Source organism: Neolamprologus brichardi, unplaced genomic scaffold (genome assembly GCF_056152115.1).
Source record: "Neolamprologus brichardi isolate AB-2024 unplaced genomic scaffold, ASM5615211v1 NODE_ptg000033l+_length_6344489_cov_1, whole genome shotgun sequence".
Classification (NCBI taxonomy): domain Eukaryota; kingdom Metazoa; phylum Chordata; class Actinopteri; order Cichliformes; family Cichlidae; genus Neolamprologus; species Neolamprologus brichardi.
The window spans coordinates 1,762,871-1,779,016 of record NW_028270137.1 but is presented as its reverse complement, the minus strand read 5'-3'; the positions used below and the strand labels follow the sequence as shown (position 1 = coordinate 1,779,016).

General features: G+C 42.7%; 1 protein-coding gene across 3 annotated transcripts in view; it reads left to right on the top strand.

The window, feature by feature from the left end:
• The window catches only part of LOC102793538 (neurotrypsin), a 70,632-nt gene that overhangs the window by 50,801 nt on the left and 3,685 nt on the right, over positions 1-16,146 (top strand). For all 3 annotated transcript variants that reach the window (XM_087837518.1, XM_087837519.1, XM_087837516.1), the window contains 10 exons: positions 1,796-1,931; positions 2,936-3,111; positions 4,980-5,127; positions 8,998-9,176; positions 10,012-10,153; positions 10,241-10,443; positions 10,530-10,671; positions 10,983-11,261; positions 11,389-11,511; positions 12,282-12,562. In XM_087837518.1, coding sequence (XP_087693644.1) covers positions 1,796-1,931; positions 2,936-3,111; positions 4,980-5,127; positions 8,998-9,176; positions 10,012-10,153; positions 10,241-10,443; positions 10,530-10,671; positions 10,983-11,261; positions 11,389-11,511; positions 12,282-12,562 — 1,809 coding nt within the window. The remainder of the gene's footprint in view (positions 1-1,795; positions 1,932-2,935; positions 3,112-4,979; positions 5,128-8,997; positions 9,177-10,011; positions 10,154-10,240; positions 10,444-10,529; positions 10,672-10,982; positions 11,262-11,388; positions 11,512-12,281; positions 12,563-16,146) is intronic.

The window sequence follows — 16,146 nt, the reverse complement described above, 5'->3', positions numbered from 1 at the left end:
TAGGATGATGATTGTTTCGAGTTAGGTGTTGTGGGGAAACCAAACAAGGTGCCAGCTCGTTGCAGCAGCAAAGGCTCTCCATCCACCCAGGAAGCACAGCTGATGACTCCTCTGAAACAGTGAACATTTTGGAGTCTATAGATTAAAGACTGTCCAGTTCTGACACCTGTTGCTACTGGAAATTCTTCACAATGAGTTTCAGGCTCTGTTTGGTTGGCTTGAGACAACTGCTGTTGTGATTTGGTGCTTTTGGCTACGTTCACACTGCAGGTCTTGATGCTCAATTCAGATTTTTTGATCAAATCCGATTTTTTTGTCTGCTCGTTCACATTACAAATAAAATGCGACAGCAAACGCGCTCTAGTGTGAACGCTCAAAGCGGCCGCATGCGCAAAAGAAGACGTCACACACAACGCGCTCTGTTTAGACCCAGAGCAACAGTATTGTTTGACTGATGGCCGTTAATATAAAGACTTCGGACTTCACGTTTCCCAATTTTTGCTTTAAGTTATTCTGTTATTTACATAATAATGTAAATAACCTAATAATGATCCTTATTGCTGTTTTAGAGGAGCGCTGCTTCAAAGGATAGTAGCAGATTTCTGTCAGAATCTGCAGATTATACAGAACAAATAAAATGTTCACGTTTCTCCAACGTTGTCTTCCCAACAGTTTCACTGACATCTACACTGGTTGGCCAGGAAGTGTTCGCGATGTCTTCTCCGGCGCTGATAATTGGCGTCTGTCTTGTGTCAGTGACGTAAAAGACGGATTTAATGCGACATGACCATCAAACAGCAGCTTTCTAAAACATCGGATATGTATCGGATTCAGTACCACATACGAAAGTGACCCAGATCGGATTTGAAAATATCGGATTTGTGCCGTTCACACTGTCACAGCATGATTGGATATGGGTCACATAGGGTCAAAAAATCGGATTTGATGCGCTTTCGCCTGCAGTGTGAACGTAGCCTTATAGATAAAATTGAATTGAACTCAGTGGTGTCAACAGGTGAAAACACTCGCTGCAGAAGAGTCTTCCAAGAGTTGTTGACATCCCTCACCAAGGGGATGACCTGCCTCTGAGTAGGAAATAAAAATAATAAAAAAACTGTTATCACTCTTCAGGCCCACAGTGAGACATCGTAGTGTTTTCAAGCATCCAGGAGACGGTAAGGAGGCAGGCTTCAGCATCAGTGACCAGTTTCCCAAGGTGATCTTGGGCTATGCTATGTTCCAGATCCAGAGAAAGTTAGTTGAAGAGGCTCCAGCGTGTACCCGAGGACCTGGTGTCCTGTCCTCAGCTTGTGGTGGGAAAGCCTCTCACAGGGCTGCCTGTTGCCTCTGGTTGTCTGGTTGTCTTTTGGCGTGGGAGCCTCCCCGTCTGGGGCCTTTGTCATGTTTCGGCTGCAGTGGGCTTGCAGTTGTCATCAGGTTGTATGGCCTTAGGGCTTCAGTGCTTTTGGGGGCTGCAGATGGCCTGGGTGCATCCTGTATATGCATTCATGTCATTGTCCCCTTGTAGATTCAATTTTGAAGCAAAAGCCTTTCTATATCTTTCTGCGATCGTCTTTTTCCTTTTTAAGCATATTTACCTTTGCTCAAAGTGACAGTGTTCCACACAGTCCACAGTTTCCTCTGAGGAGCTCTGTTGTATCGTCATAGGTGCCAGTAACACTTCACTATTGCTAGAAAGATCAAACCATTGATTTCATAAAGATGCTTGTTTAAAAATGAAATTTTATTTTGTTATTATTGTTCTGCTTGTTGAAATTCTTCCTGATGTGTGTAGGTGCAGCCAGACTGGTGGGGGGTTCAGGCAACAGTGGCCGTCTGGAGGTGTATGTGAATAACAAGTGGGGCGCAGTATGTGACACACACTGGACTGAGCGTGATGCCAGTGTCATATGCAGACAGCTTGGACTAAGGTAACGGCAGAGCTTTCATTTGAACCCAGCTGAGTAGAGTGAGGCATTTACTAATGTAATGTTTCAGCAACATACAAAAAATGGCACCAGAATCCTTTCAGGAACAGGTGACCACCAGAGTTTAAATGTAATGCAATATTATGTTACTGTGCTTGTGCAGAAAATGTGGTATTTAACTGTTATTATGTCTTTTAATGTCGTTTCAGCTGCTTGTTAATGTAAATATAGATCAAGATAAGACTATTAGCAAACCTATGAAATTAAAGGTTACTGCAAAGAAATCAAGCACTGTGCTTTTACCCCAGCATTTCTAAACTTGCTAGTTTTTATTAGAAACCATAAATGATTTCTGCTGGCCACGTTTGTCACTTGAGAAAGCATCATCATTACATAAACTCGATGAAACATGATTTACATCCATGTGTGGTTAATGTTCCAATATGCTATGTTAAGAATGACACAAAAGAAGAACATGAAACAAAGAAAACTTTGTGTTAAATCGTGTAAGTTAGAGAGAGGATGATAAGGTGTGGGTGGACATCAGGTGATTAGATGTAAATAATGTGATTGGATGTCCCACTGGGTGAGGTCAGATGTCATCTCAGAACATGTGACGTCCGGTAGGAGAGGAGGGACAAAGATGAACAGGTATAAAAGTTAAATGAAGAAGAGATTCTGAGTTCAGTTCAGAAGATGTAAGATGTTCACAGTTGAAACCGGGACACTGGAGGGACTGACCCAGCCCGCCCTGTGAACCTACAAACTGGTTGTATATTTTTGGCTTTCCTATCTGTACTCTGCATTACCGTCTGAGTAAGACTCAGAGGTTCCGAAATTCACTAAAAGTAGTGAGAATAATGATCCCGGTGTAAGAACTACATCAAGCAACTGAGGAAAACTGTAATCTTTAAAGTCTTCATTTCCATTAAAGGTCTTCCTTATTTACATTTCTGCTGCCTGGATGATAGTTGAACTAAGAGTGTCTCTGTTTATGTACTTTTCAGTGAGATTGGTGTAGCCCTACAGCATTCCTACTTTGGCCCCAGTTCCATCTTCCACTATGAGCGTCTAGGCTGCCGTGGTAACGAGAATTCCCTGCTAGAGTGCTGGAACAGGAAGTTTGCCACTGGAGACTGTAACCACGGAAACGAAGCAGGGGTGCTTTGTGCTGAACCTGAAGGTGAGATTTGTGACCTTACATCACAAACTCAAAATTACAAAAAGAATTACAAAATTACTTTATTGTAATTTTTCTGGATGCTCCAACGCGTCCAGAACTCTGCTGCTCGTGTCATCACCAGGACCCCTTCTATCCATCACTCCTGTCCTGCAGCAGCTTCATTGGCTCCCGGTCAAATATCACATCAATTTCAAAATACTCTTGTACACATTTAAGGCTATTCATCATCTCTGCCCTCCATATCTCAGATCACCATCCCATCTTCTTCTCTTTCTCTCTCTGTCCCCTCTCCCCATCTTGAAATAAAATGTATTATTATTATTGTCTTCTTCTGTTTGTCTACCACCACTATGTCCGGTTGGTTAGCCATCACTGTTTTGTCCGTCTGTATCTGGAAGTCCCACAGGATCTTAGCTCGGTCATTCTCCACCACCTTTGGGGACGTCTCCCATTTTGACCTCGGGACTTCCAGGCCATACTCAGCACAGATGTTCCTGTACACTATGGTTATGGCGTTCCATGTATGCCCTGCCTGCTAGCATCTTGCACCCTGCTGTTATGTGCTGGATTGTCTCTGGAGCATCTTTACACAGCCTGCACCTGGGGTCTTGCCTGGTGTGATAGACCCCAGCCTCTATGGATCTTGTACTCAGAGCTTGTTCTTGTGCTGCCATGATTAGTGCCTCTGTGCTATCTTTCAGTCCAGCTTTGTCCAGCCACTGGTAGGATTTCTGGATATCAGCCACCTCCTCTATCTGCCGGTGGTACATACCGTGCAGGGGCCTGTCCTTCCATGATGGTTCCTCGTCTCCCTCCTCTTTCTTGGGTTTCTGCTGCCTGAGGTATTCACTGAGCACTCGGTCAGTTGGTTGGAACCATCTTACTGATGTATTCGTGGATGTTCGTTGTCTCATCCTGGACTGTGGTGCTGACACTCACCAGTCCCCGGCCTCCTTCCTTCCACTTAGCGTACAGCCTCAGGGTGCTAGACTGGCCTCTATCTCCTCCTTTGGCCAGCCTATTACCCCAGCAGGGTACCTGATCACGGGCAGGGCGTAGGTGTTGATGGCCCGGATCTTGTTCTTACCGTTCAGCTGACTCCTCAGGACTTGCCTGACCCTCTGCAGGTACTTGGTGGTTGCAGCTTTCCTAGCGGCCTCTTCATGGTTCCCATTCGCCTGCGGGATCCCCAGGTACTTGTAACTGTCCTCCATGTCTGCAATGTTGCCTTCTGGTAGTTCAGTCCCCTCAGTTCTGACTACCTTCCCTCTCTTTGTTACCATCCGACTACACTTCTCCAGTCCGAACGACATCCCGATGTCATTGCTGTATAGCCTGGTAGTGTGGATCAGTGAATCGATGTCTCGTTCACTCTTGGCATACAGCTTGATGTCATCCATGTACAGGAGGTGGCTGACAACTGCTCCGTTCCGTAGTCGGTATCCGTAGCCAGTCTTGTTAATGATCTCACTGAGGGGGTTCAGGCCTATGCAGAAGCAGTGGGGACAGAGCATCTCCTTGGTAGATCCTCACTTGATGGTGACTTGTGCTATTGGTTTGAAGTTGGCCTCTAGTGTTGTACGCCACATACCCATTGATTTCCTGATCAGTAATTAGATTTCATCAAGTTTCAAGAAATTAACCAGCTGCTGCCCAGAACTGACTGAATTTGTTGGCTTCAGTACTTTTCACTCGTTCACCTTGCTGCATCATACTGTTGTTCATTCAAAACAACAACAACAACAACAACAACAATAATAATAATAATAATAATAATAATAATAATAATAATAATAATGAACAAGAGTAACATATTACTGTCACTAGTATACAAATGGTTGGCTCAGTTGTTGCTTCAACACTTACAGGTACTGGAATCCCTTTAAGGCTGGTAGGAGGCCTGGAGGAATTTGAGGGGCGTGTGGAGGTGTACCATAACGGCAGGTGGGGAACCATTTGTGACGACCAATGGGATGATCTTGATGCAGAAGTGGTGTGTCGACAGTTGGGCTTGGGGTAAGAAAAAATCAGCTGCTGCTACACACAGAACGCAAGATCTGTCATTGTATGTAGGGGTCAGAGGTGAACGAGCGAAGCCTTTACTGACTGATTAAAAAATACAAAAGGATGAAACATACGGTTCAAAAAAGGGATAAATTAACTAAACTAACCTACTGAAACCTAAGTGGAGATAGCTGGGGAGAACGACACACAGCTGAACTAAATCTAGGAGACAAGCGAAGGTGGTGTAACATTGAGAGAAGAATTAAACTCTAAAACACCTGAAAACTAAGAACAGGGCTAAATACACTCAGAGAAAAAATACAAGAAACAATATAAATGTAAAAAAAAACCCGGAGTCACAAAAATGACAAAACCTGAAAGCCCCAAAACACAAACGCTGAGTAAAACGCCTCAGGACCACGGCAGGATCGACTCCCTCCTGTTACATGTAAAGTCCTTCCATGTAAAAGTCTTAATGAACGATGAGTTCAGGGCTTTAGGTGAGCTTATCCCTACATTCAAATTTCAACTGAAATGAAGTTTCTGCAGAAGAAAGTCTGTCTTCACTCGTCTGTTTGAACCCTGCTCCAAAACCTTCTGTGTCACTATTTGGGGGGATGTTGCATGCACTCGGTGCCGACAGCTACGTATCGCTCTGCTCCCCTCACACCATCTGCACACTCTGGAGCAGCTCCAGCTGTTATCGCTCCCACGTTGTGATTACTGGCATTATTACTAGCTCCATCTATGGAGCTTGGAAAACAAATGTCTGGACTTCTTTAAGTTGCTTGTAACTTACAGATCCTAAGATAGACAGGAGGTAAACCACTCGAGAGTCACACTTTAGAAAGTTCTGCAAAGCAACTTAAAGAAGTTCAATCGCTCCTGAGAGTAGCATCACCTGGATGACTGAGAACCTACACAGACTTATTAAGCTCACCCGTACACACTAATAGCTTAATAATCAGTGTTGGTCAAGTTACTTAAAAAAAGTAATCAGTAACTAATTACCAATTACTTCCCCAAAAAAGTAATCTCGTTACTTTACTGATTACTTATTTTCAAAAGTAATTAATTACTTAGTTACTTAGTTACTTTTTAAAAACACGATTTACAACCTGAATAGGTGATAAAGTGATAGATCTTTCAGCCCAATTCTACTTTTTCTACATAATCATCATACAAAATGTAATCAAATGGAAAAGTCTCTTTTTAAAACTTGTTTTATTAGTTTTAATCTTTTAACTTTATGCATCAAGCAAACATTTAATTATCTGCAACATTCTCTGACTGGAAGAAATTTGTTTAACATTTAAACCTATTTTCTGCACATTCCAGCACATAAAATAAAATATTTTGTGTGTTTACACTCAGTCTTTCAGATGCAAGTAAAACACAGCAGAAAATAAATAAAGTCAAAGACTAGCGGTCCTGTTGCTCTATTTTCACCTGTAAAGCAGGAGTGGGGTAGGCGGAGGGTTACCCTGGTGCAGGTGTGCAGCGGTCAGTGGAAGAATCCGCGAGTTTCTCTGTGAGTTTCCCATTACGTCGTAGCTACTCGGTGCTTCCTCGGAAGTTTAGGGGTTTTTCTCTGTAAAAAGAAGTTTTCTTCCCACGCACAACGGACACTAATGTTTTTGTCACTTTTTATGAATCAAACTCAAAGTAAGGTCAGTACTTCCACGCTTTAAACGCTGCACGCTCATACTCTCTCTGCACTCGATATATGATCCATTGTTGATCTGCACACAGCTGTTGTCACGAACGTCGCACTCGCTTACGTCACTGTCATGAGACATTCTCGCAAAAAAATCACGGTTTTAGTAACGCAGTAACGCAGCGTTCCTACGGGAAAGTAACGGTAATCTAATTACCGTTTTTGCAATAGTAATCCCTTACTTTACTCGTTACTTGAAAAAAGTAATCAGATTACAGTAACATGTTACAAGTAACGCGTTACTGCCCATCTCTGTTAATAATATACTGTACCATAGATTCCTGATAAACCCTTTCTCATCTTAATTTATCGGGCCTCTATAAAGCTGTGACATCACCAACAAAATGCATTATGGGAACGTCGTTTACACAAGCCTGAGTTGATAATGGGATACATGACATAGATGCTGCTTTTGGGTTTGAAAATGAAATTGTGGACGTTAGAAACTCATCAGAAAGGTGGGCTGCTGTTGTAAATGACCATGATGTAGGCCCTTCAGGGCAGCTGTGACTAAGGTGGGAGAATCGTCTATCAGTCGGTTTGTCAGTGGATTAATCCCGACTACTCCAGCCGCGTGCCGAAGACGCCCCCGATGAAGCCATTGGAGTGTAGAAAGATGAAAGTGTTATGTGACTGAGTGAATGAGAATTGCAGTAGAAACAAGTCTGAGTGCTCAGTAGACTAGAAAGCTGGTCTATACGTACTAGTCCGTTTACCATGTTTCCAGAATGGAGTAAGATTTTTGTGCTTTCCAGCCTGGGAGCAACAACAAGGAGCTGAGGTCATGAAGCCAACAATAGTGTAGTTGGAAGGAAGACAACATTTCAGAAAATGTGTTTGGATGATCACGGCATTGTCACATTGGTAAGTTAAACCACATGTAACTGTTTACATGTCATACAGCTATCGCTGCACCTTCGATGTGGCTGTAGTTAGACGGCAGCTAGAGTCGAGGAACGTCTCCATGCTTTTGTTTTTAAGAAACAGCTTTGAAAATGTGCCAACGCTGACACAAACAGTATCTTAGCACTTTGATTTTAGCCAAATTATCTTATGAAATGCAACATTATAATTCACCCTGGGTAACATTGTTACAACTTAGACATGCAGAAGTCAATGTGGCTACAATTAAGTGCAATTAAGAACAAAGCCTGTAATGCAATGAAATATTATGCCATAATAAGGAACATATAACTACTTTATGCTTGAATGACTTTTATTTTACACTGTTGTCCTTATAGACAGAAGGTCCTGAGTGTAGCCAGGCCCTCTCTGTGTGGAGCTTGCATGTTTCTCTCCATGTCTGTGTGAGTTCTCTCCAGGAATTCTGGCCAAAGTCCAAAGACATGCAGTTAGTGTGGTTAGGTTAACTAGTGATTATAAACTGCTCATAGGTGTGAAAGTGAGCGTGAATGGCTGTCTGTCTCTCTGTGTTAGCCCTCTGACAGACTGCCAACCTGTCCAGGATGTACCCCATCTCTCCCCCCAATAAGGTAGCTGGGATAGCCTTCAACCTCCCTGCAACCCTGAATTGGATAGTTTAGTCGAGGACCCAGGATGCAGACTTGTGGTAGAGTTAATAAAGAGCAAATCTTTATGAGGAGATGAAGAAGGTCCAGAATCTGGAAAACAACGTCTAAAAGTCCAACTGGGAGACATGTGAGGGCGGGTCAAAGATAACACAGGAAAACACTTAATATATGCAGGATCACATACCAGCACTAATGCTCACTGTACATATATTTGGGACGTACATCCTCAGCTTATTCATGTATTCATAACATATTTCTGGTATCTTGTAGAGCAGCGGTCCCCAACCCCCGGGCCTCGGACCGGTACCGTTCCGTGAGTCGTTTGGTACCGGGCCGCGAGAGTTGAGGCTCAGGTGTGAAATGTGTGGTTTTCAGGGTTTTTATCGGTTTTCAGCGTTATTTTGTTATCGTTTTTATCGTCTACTCAGTTTTCCTGGGTCTTTTCACGTGTGTTATGAATAAACCTTCTTTTTTTTGATACCGGTACTAGTTTTATTTTGTTGTATTTATCCGCGACACCTTAAAGGCCGGTCCGTGAAAATATTGTCGGGCATAAACCGGTCCGTGGCGCAAAAAAGGTTGGAGACCGCTGTTGTCGTGCATATGTAAATTTTCAATTGTCCTGACCAACAGGGGTGTTGCCAAAGCATGGACGCGGGCCCACTTCGGCCAGGGTTTTGGTCCAGTTTTGCTGGATCGGGTTCAGTGCACAGGCAATGAACTCTCTCTAGAAGATTGTCCTCATAGCAACTGGGAACAGCACAACTGCAAACACATGGAAGATGCAGGGGTGTCCTGCAATCCATATACAGGTCAGAGCCAACCCCAGCCTCTATGTGACTATAAATTCGAGTGATGCTCAGCTTTTTCTTTGGGTCTGGTGTGTTTATGTGCACACTGTGTGACTTATATGTTATATATATATTTTAGTCCTAAGACTTTGATGACCTATTTTTTCCTTTAGAGCCGCTACAAGGTCAACAGTTTTTTGTTGTGGGTAAAACTTCCTGTGAGCTTTTGTTAACACTGTTTAATTCAATTTTATTTATATAGCGCCAAATCACAACAAAAGTCGCCTCAAGGCGCTTCATAGATACAGAGAAAGACCCAACAATCATATGACCCCCTATGAGCAGCACTTTGGCGACAGTGGGAAGGAAAAACTCCCTTTTAACAGGAAGAAACCTCCAGCAGAACCAGGCTCAGGGAGGGGCGGGGCCATCTGCTGTGATTGGTTGGGGTGAGAGAAGGAAGACAGGATAAAAGACATGCTGTGGAAGAGAGACAGAGGTTAATAACAGATATGATTCAATACAGAGAGGTCTGTTAACACATAGTGAGTGAGAAAGGTGACTGGAAAGGAAAAACTCAATGCATCATGGGAATCCCCCGGCAGCCTACATCTATTGCAGGATAACTAAGGGAGGATTCAGGGTCACCTGGTCCAGCCCTAACTATATGCTTTAGCAAAAAGGAAAGTTTTAGTTTAGTGAGTTGGTTTTCACCTTTAGTTTTGTGTTGATATGCTGCTTTTAGTAACTATTAAGCTAAAGTCCAACCTAAACGTAGCAGCCTTTGAAAGACCTAAAGCAGTGACACAAGTTGTTCATACTTACAAGTGTGTAATTTAGCGATGTGTGGTCTCAGATGGTGCAGTTCGCCTGGTGGGAGCAAACAGCGACCGGGAGGGTCGCGTGGAGATTTACTACCAGGGACAATGGGGCACTGTGTGTGATGACAACTGGACTGAGCTCAATGCCCAGGTAGTGTGCAGACAGCTGGGTTTCAGGTCAGTGCGTCGTTATATCACACAACAATAGTCTGAGTGAACTTATGGGGAACTATTGTCTCATTCATGCATTTTCCCTGCCTGCAGGGGGCGAGCAGAAGTGGCTCCTGAGAAGGTGTACGAAGAAGGCGATGGGTTGATCCAGCTGGACGAGGTGCAGTGTGACGGGACAGAGACCAGCTTACTGGCCTGCACTCATTCTCAGTGGAGACAACACGACTGCTCACACAGTGAGGATGTAGGCGTTCTCTGTCACAGCAACGACATACAAAGTAATCACGCACCTACAGGTAGGTTTCTGAGTAGCACTATGCAGGCCACCACCAACTGAAAATCAGTGTTTCACTGTGATTGTCCCTCTGATCTCTGTTTTCAGGCCCTCTGGTGCGTTTGGTTGCAGGAGAGACCAGGAGGGAGGGCAGAGTGGAAGTGTTTGTTGACGGCCAGTGGGGAAGTGTGTGCGATGATGGCTGGAATGACGCTAATGCAGCTGTAGTTTGTAGACAGCTGGGATTCACGTTAGTAGGACGATATTTTTACAGATATATTTGTCCCAGAAGGCTGGACAGTAGTCAGAGGTTTTTCCTGTTGTAGGTGAAAAGATTCGTCCTCTTGTGTTCTGTATTCAGGGTGATGGTTATGATTCATATAGGTGGCTGTAGGAGAGTGTGTGATATCGCAAAGTGCATAACAGCAATGAATACAGCTGTATATGAATGTGTGTATGAAGGGAGAATAAATGCCTGCACAATACAGCACACAAAATGACATCTACACTCATACAATAAAAGAATAAGTGGATCGTTTTGTCTCCATGCTGTCCTTGCAGTGGCGTGGCTAAAGCTCGATCTATGGCGTATTTTGGTGAGGGTCAGGGTCCAATCCATCTGGACAATGTGCGATGCTTAGGAACTGAAACATCCTTGGGCCAGTGTCCAGCTGAAGGACAAGAAGGCCATGATTGTCGCCACAGCGAGGACGCAGGTGTCATCTGTGATTACACACTAGAGCCCACGGGAAACGGTGCCGCAGCGATGCAGAGCTGTGGCCGCAGACTCGGCCGTCAGCGTCGTCAGCGGAGAATCATAGGAGGAGAAAAGTCGCTGAGGTTAGCGTACATGTGCACTCAGACGTTTCATGTTAGTGGGACATTGTTGCTGCTTGAGACGTCTCGTGGCGGTTTGACAGTGTCTTTAGACTGAAACAGCTCTGAGAGTCTGACTCGTTGATTTCAGGGGTGAGTGGCCGTGGCAGGTGTCCCTGTGGCTCCGGTCCCAGTCTAAAGGCAATCATCCTCTGTGTGGCGCCTCACTCATCAACTCCTGTTGGCTCGTTACTGCTGCCCACTGCTTCAAGAGGTAGGAGGCAGTTCACTCACACTGTTTCTAATCTGAGTGATGTTGGCCCCCCCACCGTCTTCAAATCAAACAAATTGATGTTAAACGTTTGTGCTGCTTTTCTTTCAATGATATCATTACAATTTTTAGAGGTCATCCGAGGTCAACCAGCCCCCCCACATTAACACAATCAAACACAATTGGTGTCAATCAATGGTGCTATGTCTGTGCTGGTTTGTGATGAACTACCTATTGTTTTTGGAGTGATTATATTAAACTTTAGAGGCTCAACAGTTGCATGTATTTCGTTTTCCTAACAGGAAACACGCCTTCATTGTTCTGATAGTTCTGTATTTTGCCTGCCTATCAGCTCAATTCAGTTCAATTCATTATTATTTATATAGCGCCAAATCACAACAGCAGTCGCCTCAAGGCGCTTCATAGATACAGAGAAAAACCCAACAATCATATGACCCCCTATGAGCAGCACTTTGGCGACAGTGGGAAGGAAAAACTCCCTTTTAACAGGAAGAAACCTCCAGCAGAACCAGGCTCAGGGAGGGGCGGGGCCATCTGCTGCAACCGGTTCAAGACAATAAAAAACATCTAAAACCAACCAGGAAATATTAAAAGTATGAATTCAAGTAATGAAAAAAGAAGGCAGAAAGCCCGTCTGCTTTCTTAAATTCACTGTGGTTATTTTTATTTGATTAAACTTCAATAAACACTTTTGATTAAGATGAAATCCCCTCAGCTTTAAGACATTATAGTGATTTTCTTCTCACCTTCAGATTTGGCAGAGACCCGGCGCGATACGTCTTACGCCTCGGTGACTACCACACCGTGGAACAAGATGACTTCGAACGCACGTTGTCCCCAGAACGCATCATCATTCACACAAAGTACCACAGTCAAAGCTGGGAGTACGATATAGCCCTGCTGCGTCTGAAAGGCACAGAGGGAAACTGTGTGGCGTTCAACCCTCACACTGGTGCCGTGTGTCTGCCAGAGCCAGGTGACAAGCTGGAGAAGAGGCTGACTGCCTGTGTGATCACTGGCTGGGGCATCACAGGTAAGTTTCACTGCAGGTTCGCTGCTCGTCACCACGTTTCTTTGATGTTCAATCTGTTTGTCTTTAGATTTGTTCTTTTTTCTTTACAGAGCAGAAAATGTAACAAAGGTTTATGTAATTATAGTGTCCATATATGTTAGTGTAGCATCTGGAGTTTGGGACAGAGTCACATGGTGTCCTCATTTTAAGCTTTTACTTTCTACAGAACAGAGAATTCATCCACATCAGATTTGTTTAATTTTTCAGTATATATTTATGCAGAACAAGTGATCAAATTTAGGGAAACACACCAGCTCTGGTTAAACATAACAATATGATTATTACTGGACTTTCACTTTGATCGCTGGGATGGGCTGCACATAACTGGCAGGTGGTGGAACAAATGTGTGGAGAAAAGAATAACTGAGAAATAATAATAATAATAATATTTTTGTGAAGCTTTGATCAACAGTCCTGTATGTTTACTCCAATATGTGGTTTGTGGTGGATTCAACAATATATACGGAGATGATGCACAAACTGACAGTATAACGATTTATTATAAAAGGTAGAATTCAGTGAGTTCAGCCTTAAATATAAACTGATGTCAGCTCATCTTGATGTAACTAAACACTGACCATGAACACCACATCTGCTGTGTACCAGTACAACATACTGCAGTTTATTTATGTGGTGCCAAATAGGGCTGGGTATCGTCACTGATTTCTAGAATCGATTCGATTCCGATTCACAAGGTCCTGAATCGATTTGAGCCACGATTCCATTTGAATCTGGAAAATTTTGCCTCAGACAGTCAGAAATATTATAATTCAGATCAGTACATTTACATATTTTTGTATCAATAAAAAGGAAGCTGACACACGCAAGACTTTATCAAAGGTGTGAGCGTCACAGCAGAGGCCTTTGTGTCAAAGTAGCTGAAGATAAAACAGAAAAACAAGAAGGAGATTTTCCTGTTCTGGGATTTTATAAAAATATTCTGCAGCACATCAAAAACAAAAGAAAACCATTAATCAACATATGAACATTACTTATGAAGTTACAGCGGTTTTATTAGAGACACAGCGTTTTGCATTTTGCATAATTTTAAAAAGTTTAAATTTGTTCAGTATTCAACGGCAGAAATTAAGTTTTCGGTAAGTAAAAGGAAAAAAAAACGTCGGCTGACAGCCTGTAAACAACGGTAGACTTGTGCGTAACAAGCAAGCGAATAATGAAGAAAACAGATTTTTAGACAGGAATCTGTTCTTGAAGTACAGAGAGAGAGAGGGAGAGAGAGAGAGGGAGAGAGAGGGAGCTGTGCATCCTGGTGGAAGCAAAACAGCAAAAGTCAGAGTGAGTTCATGACGATGTTTATGTGAAGCTAGTTTGGATCTTCTTTTGCTGCTGGTTCAGTCAATATTGTTTGGAGATCAAACTAACAGCTTTAGAATCAGCGCATAAAGGGCGTGAACACAAAGCTCGACCCACCGAAACATCAGAATCAGCGAGCTGTCGGCTTTCAGCCCCGACCGTGTCTGTGCCGTCGGGTGAGAAAGTCACATCTCACTGATTCTGATCGGCAGGTCGAGCTTTGTGTTCACGTCTTTGTGCAGAGGCTGTGCTCCTGCTCTCATTTACTGTTTTAAATGTTTGGTGGTTGTTGAAATTTTGTGACGTTTCACCTGAGATTCTGGAATTTTGGGCAAAATACATTTATATAAAAAATCGATTCAGGATTTTAATGAATCGATATCACGTTATCCATATGGAACGCCAGGACTGCCATAATGAATTAATTAAATACACCATTAAATAATTAATTAAATGTGTCAATAATTAATTAAAATGGGAAATAATTAATTAAATAAATAGTTATGACACATGTAATTAATTAATTATTGACACATTTAATTAATTATTTATGTATTTCACATTTTAATTAATTATTGACACATTTAATTAATTATTTAATGATATATTTATTTATTTCATTTTGGCAGTCCTGGCGCCTGGCTCTCATCATGAAATAATTTTATCTGTCAACCTCACCCATCAAAATCAGGGGGCGGGGTTAACGCTGATCGACTCAAAACCATTGCTTTGGCCTGGTGGCCATTGTTTTTAGCACGCAACAACCAGCATGTGGAAACTAACAGAACTGAACTTTGAAAAACCCTGTTTGTGTGTCACCAAATACAGTTTTAATATTTTTTTAGCCGAGAATGTAGTGGTTTAATCTTCATGTGTCTGGTCGGTTTCTCAAGATACAGCCTCTTTGCAAAAGTGCTTCGATGATTTCGGAGATGTCTGCCCAGTCTCACGGCAAAGCGTGGATAGACCCGCTCGCCTCGCAAGCAATCGAGCTGTTATTACCGCCGACAAAGCGCAGGCCCGGGTACACCTGTAATAACCCCCGCTGACACGGACTTCTTTTACTGAGGTTATGTTTATCAGGGTTTTATTTCCTGATGTTCGTCATACATGTTTCAGTATAATTCTGAATTATAACTAACATTAAAAACATGTTTAAGGAGGAGAGAGAGCAAATAAATTCGATTAACAGCTGATCTTTGGGTTTTTGTTCAGTAATCAGCGTGACCTGCGTATAAACGCATAAAAGAGATAACGTTGGTGTTTCCTCATGTAGTAACTGCTGGCTTTAACTGTACAAAGGTTGTTCGACACTATGACACACATACAGACTTCATGATGTTCGGCTAATATTTTTATTGTGAATATTAATCATGAGGGTAAAGTGACCTGTACACCACAGAGCGAGGTCAGCATATCCACGATATCTTCAGCTCTCTGAGGTAACCCAGAGTTTCCCAGCTGACTAATCGGTCATCTACGAATAATTCACGGGTCATATCAATATGATTTTACAGAAAAGCATCCTTAATACTGCCAACTATTCCAGAGACGTGAACATCTACAGCATAAAGAACACAAAAATATAGCAGTCTAACGCAACACTGTAGATGAACCGTCAGTTTGTGAAAGTGGAATGAAAGCGATTGGTTGAACAGGTGTGATCTGTGTTTTCTGCATTTTCATCAGCGTAAGAGACTCAGCAGCAGATTAGAATAACAGTTATACATTTAATAAATCACCAAATGAACGCAAGAAACGAGCAAACCTGTTCCGACAATTTGAGTTTGTGTTCCCTCAGCTGCAGACTGTTTAAATGTTTGAGAGTAAGATTAGATATAAAGCAATCGTCAAACATAGACTCAGTCTGCGTTCACATTTGATATGAGGCCAGGACGGACAATGGCTGTGTCCTGTTTTAAGATCATACATGTAAAATTGTTGTCTGACCTCCGTCGATCCAGCCGCTCAGAGTTAACTGAAGTTAACCTGGATAAATTATAGTTAAGGAGTATCACAGATGACCACGTGAGCTGTGTGACTGTTCACTACTACACTGAAATCAGTAGCTATTACTGAAATACACCTGCTATTTCATAAACTATGATGTAAAGTCCTACTAACATGTTTAGTTTTAAAGGACACCTTCCTGCCTTATTAGCAGTATTAGTTTTCTTCTGACATCCAGAAGTCTGCACCATGTGTTTCATAGTTTGTAACAAACCTTTGAC